The sequence below is a fragment of the Notothenia coriiceps genome, unplaced genomic scaffold (assembly GCF_000735185.1).
Source record: "Notothenia coriiceps isolate Sejong01 unplaced genomic scaffold, NC01 NC01_scaffold00006939, whole genome shotgun sequence".
Classification (NCBI taxonomy): Eukaryota; Metazoa; Chordata; class Actinopteri; order Perciformes; family Nototheniidae; genus Notothenia; species Notothenia coriiceps.
Window position 1 is genome coordinate 33,747 of NW_011339640.1, and position 5,557 is coordinate 39,303.

A 5,557-nucleotide genomic window follows, 5' to 3' on the forward strand; every position below is an offset into this window, starting at 1 on the left:
TTTTCCAAGTCTGATCTTTAAGAGAATATAAGAGGTACTTTATTGATCCCAAATTAGGAAATGTTTGCGTTGCAGCAGCATAAAAAACACAAAACAAAACAGCTAGTGGATCGCCGGAGCTGTTAGATTAACATTAACATGCTTATTGTAGTTGTAAGTGCACTGCCTTGCGGCCTGTAGCACTGTCCTTGATGGAGCATATGTGTGGGCTGGACCTGTATTTTACAGGAAAGGAGTGAGCAGAGAGTAGAGTAGTTGTCGATTCTTGTTCTGTTTTCTGTGACTATCTGCCTCACCCTCTCAGACTTTGAGTTGCGCGCGCTACTAAAGAGCCGTGTTACCATGGAAACCAAACAATGGTGTAGCTGTATTAAAGTCCGAGTGGAAACAGTCGTGTGTAAATCTGATTTTGTCAGAAATCGGGAGAAATGCGAGAGGGCAATGAAATCGGGAGTCTCCCGCGAAAATCGGGAGGGTTGACAAGTATGGGAACAGTACAAGTACAAGTGGAGAGGTATGATGTAGCAGTACATGTACACACTGAAGGAAAGTACCTTGAAGTTGTACTTGAGTAAATGTACCATAATACTCACATCTGAGGCAGGTTGAAGCTGAAGGCGAACTCGTGTAAACCGGCGTGCAGAACAGTCAGACCCTCCTCCGCACAGTCCTCGTCTGGAGGTTAGAAACACACATGTATGTAATAAATATCACGTGACGTTAACACACAGCATCACTGAACATCAGAGGGTGTATCTACACCTGTTAGAGGAGGATTAAAGTCAAGAAAGCAAAGGTAATGGTTCGTTTTGAGTCGTTTTTCATGAAGAAATGACCAGAAACTGCAGTTTGTCACTCCTTAAAATATGTAGATTTCCTGCTGTTATATATTTTATATCCAGATACACTGATGGATGTTCAAAGCAAACAACATGGATGTTCAGATTTGGCATTTTAATTCAGAAATATTTTTAGGTTTTTATTTGCATTTCTTTTTCTACTTTTATTATTTCTGCTTTTATTTTATTTTTGATAGATTTTGGTCATTTCTGACATAATTACTATTTATTTTATTTTTTATCTGTATTGTATGTTTTGCTATATCTGTCTTCATATATTTTTTATAAAATGTTTATTATTTCATATTTTTTTTTAATATTTTATTTTTTATGAGATTTTGTATTTTTATACCTTTTATTTTATTATTGATTGTGTTGCTATTTTTTGCGTTTATTTAATTTAGTTAAATTGTTATTAATTCTAGTTATTTCTGCTTTTATTTTTTGAACAATTTTTTTTGCACTAACATTGCATGTGAAAACCTACTTGGCAACAAAACGACTTAATTCACATGTTTGTATGGCCGTATTTGAGTAAAACCAACGATGTCCCCTGCATCAGAAGCAGAAGTAACACACCCTGTGGTCAAAAGAAAACTCGACCTCCGTCTACTTCCTCATTTCTCTGTTTGTGTTTGTATTTCTCCGTTTAAATGTCTCCGCTAAACTTCCTGCCACCTCAGCACACATTCAGCCTGCATCACCGTGTGTGCGTGTGTCTGTTCGTGTGTGTGTGTGTGTGTGTGTGTGTGTGTTCAGCAGGAGCAGACCGGTATGAACCAGCCTGAGCAGCCTCTTCAGCTGGAAACTCCAACCCCAACGCATGCACTCCAACGTGACCTCCCATTGGTGGAGAAGTGTGATAATGTATCACATGCTGCGATCTGATTGGTTCAGCCCAGACAAGCCCTCCCCACATTTGTACAGCCATGTGGTGTGTTGCACGATATGAAGAGGGGGGGAAAGAGACGACGACATTTACTTCCATCTGATACTAACAGGTAGAAAACTCACGCAAAGTTGAATAAATGATGACAGGAGAGAAACGTCTTTCACACTCACAGCGTTTTATTTCATCACATTAAACACAAGCAATACAACATACACAAAGAAAACAGGAATAAGCATTACGTTTTGATATCTTTTTCTACACTTTTAACATCTTAAACTTTGAAACAGCTTGTACAAACGATAGAAATCTCTTCAAAAGGTTCATTTCTGCAGGTTTCTATCAACTCCCATGGGCTTATTTATCACACTTTAGGGTTTATTTGACATTCATTTATAGATTTTGGTGATAAAAAGGGAAGACACTATACTCATGTATTTTGCAGAGAAATCAATTCATATTTTCAGTTTTTCCAGCAGAAATGCCAAAAAAATAATCACTTTTTTGTCTCATTTGATATTAAACTAAATATATTGTTATATTTTTCGTGACATGGAGGTTTTAGCGAATTGTGACGGACATTTAATTCCATTTAATTGAGAATACAAGTGACTAGTTATTGCTGTAATGTGAAACAAACTTCCTACTGGGGTCCGATATTGATAAATGTATTTCCAATGTTCACAAAATGACGTAAACAAACCCTTGATATGGATCACGTCGTTCGTTTTTAACTTAATTGGGATGGCAGTTACATTTTCTGTGTAACGGTGTAATGGAAACTAAGGTCATTATTTACATATGACCTTATTTTTAGGCCCCATTAACACGAGAACGAAACGGGAGCGTATGCGTTTACGCACCGTATTCGTTTTCAAAAAAGTCTTCCGTTCACACGCATTCGGCTCATTACATGAGACCGCTGGAGACGCTGTAGTACATATGCCGGGCCTGTAAGTGGCGTAGTAACTTCCGCCATGAAATACACCAAAAGCAGAGAGTATAAGATCCCCCCCGGATGTGTAAGGCAAAAACAAACAAACAAACAAGGTCGAAGATGGCTGATATTCGCGCAAGAAAGGACTAATTTTCGTGGACTGACGACGAGGTAGAGCTTCTGCTTATGGTCACACTAGACTACAAAACTACCAAAATACAGGAGAATGTTGACTGGGAGTCCTGCAAGTCTAAATATAGCGAGATAGGGGACATATCTCGGCCGCAGTATCTGAGGACCCCGACAGAGAAGGATTTCCCTCACGACTTGAACGACATTACACAGGGCCAGCTTTCCGCCAAGTTACAGCAAATTCACATTAAGTACAGGCATGCGGTGGACCTTAAGCGTCGGAGTGGCCAAGGACGTGTTGTGCTCATAAGGCGGTCATGATGTTTGTTTTTCACCATTATGATTCAATGGACACGTGACAGACAGGTGTCATGGGTGAAGGAAAACCTGTTCATGTGTATTTCCCTTATCTATCATTGCTTGTAACTGTGTCACATTGCAGACACTTACACAGGGTAAATAGTTTTGTATTGAAAGATAAATAAACTATTTACCAATGTTTCAGAGTTGCAAATTGCGTCCTTCCCTTGTCAGCTTTCTTGATGAATCATATAAATGCATTTCTTTATACTTTTTGAGCCATTAATACAGGTGTCGTACAGGATGTCCAACGCATGATGTGATTATAATATGCAGAAATTAACTTGTACACCTCTGTTTCTCTATTTTAATTATTATTGTTATTAATATTATAATCACAATTATTTTTTTAATTATTAGTATTAGCGATAATACGTTTTTTGTGTATTATTATTTATTTGAAATTGTATTATTTTTGTAAATTATTACAATTATTTGTATTTGTTTGTTTATTCTAATGAATCAAACACAAAATAAACCTTCTGTGGCGTTTCTGTTCTGCATTAAATATTGTAATATATACCCATTATTCCACCCTAATCCAATCATTTTATTTTACTAATGTATTTAAGTCCCTTTACATTAACATTTACCTTGAGACTTGGAATATGTGTTGTTTTAATCCATTAGAATACAACCAAAAGCTGCGGAAAAAGCCAACAAATGGACATTTTCTGATTAAATAAAAGGATCCCTGAAAGTTAAAACCTTTTTTTTTACTTCCTAACGTTTTACCCTGATCTCCATCCGATAATAAACAAAACTCTGACAGGAAGTGCGTTCAGTCTGCAGATAGAGACATTCAATCCTCCTCGGAAACTCCCTTTTTTTCTTCTTCATGAGGTCCAACAACACGTGTCCTTAAATGATCCCACTGACATTTCAGAGACCCTCACACTGGGAGTATTAAACTGGTGGGAAGTGACGTCAAATGGAGGGTTTCAATGAAATGTAACTGTCCTCTGGATCATCACGTGCATCTCATGTAACAAGTGAAAACAGAAAAGAACACAGGTGGAGGAGGATGTGGTGAGAGGCTCAACAATCAGCTGACACACACACACACACACACACACACACACACACACACACACACACACACACACACACTCAGCCGGGTCCTCCCCCTCCTCTCTGGCAGTTTCTGAACAGGTTTGAACCGCTTCGAACAAAGGGAGTTGCCTTATAGCGAGCCTATCTTCAGGATGAATTCAGTTAAAATGTGTATTCCCCTTTTTACTTTGAGTGAATATTGCAAAAAACATGCGGAAAAACTAAATGTATTTCCGATTCTGTCGCGATTTCGCTCCTTTTTACGCAAACGTGGACCGCAACTTCTCTCCCCGCAGCTAACAGCACCTCAACGTGTCTTACATCAGTCACAAAATGCCTTTTTATTCACCCTAACATGTAAAATGTGATGATCCATGAGTTTGTTTTACGTGAGGGGAAGCGCCGCGGAGTGCCTCAGCTGTTGCATCAGCACCACTCACTGATGGAGGTTTGGGGGCTCTGTTCGACTCGCTGTTATTAATAAAGTTTTGTGAGAAGTTTGCACATGTACGCTTACCTCTCTCCTCTCCTATCAGGGTGTCGTAGTGGTGAAGGTACTCCACCTCCTCGGTGTAGTTCTGGGTGTAAGCCGTGTTGGCCCCGGTGTTTCTAGACTCGGTCCATCGGACTTTTGCGACCCCTCGTGCGGTTACATCCAGACTTTTCACACGCACATCCCCGGTCACCTCCACAACCACCCTCCCAGACACCAGATCCCCCCCAGAGAAGGCGGGCAGGTTGTTATCATTCAGGCTGTCGAATAATATAGCCAAGACCCTCACTTTTCCAAGCCCCATGGTGAGAACACAATTATATTCAAAAAGAGTCTTTAAGTTGCGCGTAAAAGCGTTTGGCACATGCGCCTGACCTCCGGGTGCCCAAGCCAAAGAGCCGAGGGCGGCGGGGTGTTACGGTGCTCGTTCATCCGAGAGAGAGGCACCGCTGCTGGGCCAGCTGTACGCGAAGCTCCCGGTGTTTCTCTCTCTCTTCGGTCCTCTGCTGCCGGCTCCCGCTGCCGCGAGCTCTTAAAGCCTCCGTGCGCTAAAATAATCTCAACTGAGCATGTGCGCAGCCACCAGCACACACACACACACACACACACACACACACACACACACACACACACACACACACACACTTCAGACTTTTTAGTGTTTACAAATACTGAGAGTAGGATGTGTCCTCTAAGGACATTTACTGATTTACTGAAATATACTTGTAATAAATGGTGGAAGAATATATTTAACTAAAGTATATCAGTGTGTCTCTACTTTAAATAGTCCTATCCTGCTGATGTTCAGGTGTATATCAGTATGTAGTGTCTCTACTTTAAAGAGTCCTCTCCTG

The 5,557-nt window shown here is 40.3% G+C and overlaps 1 protein-coding gene across 1 annotated transcript in view; it reads right to left on the minus strand.

Annotated features, from left to right (window-relative positions):
• Positions 1-5,253, minus strand: part of LOC104943850 (arrestin domain-containing protein 3-like) — a 20,678-nt gene extending 15,425 nt beyond the window's left edge. Inside the window, exons 1-2 of the mRNA XM_010769315.1 lie at positions 4,728-5,253; positions 594-675 (exon numbers count right to left, since the gene is read on the minus strand). Coding sequence (XP_010767617.1) covers positions 594-675; positions 4,728-5,007 — 362 coding nt within the window. The 5' untranslated portion in view covers positions 5,008-5,253. The remainder of the gene's footprint in view (positions 1-593; positions 676-4,727) is intronic.
• Between the last annotated feature and the right edge of the window lie 304 nt (positions 5,254-5,557).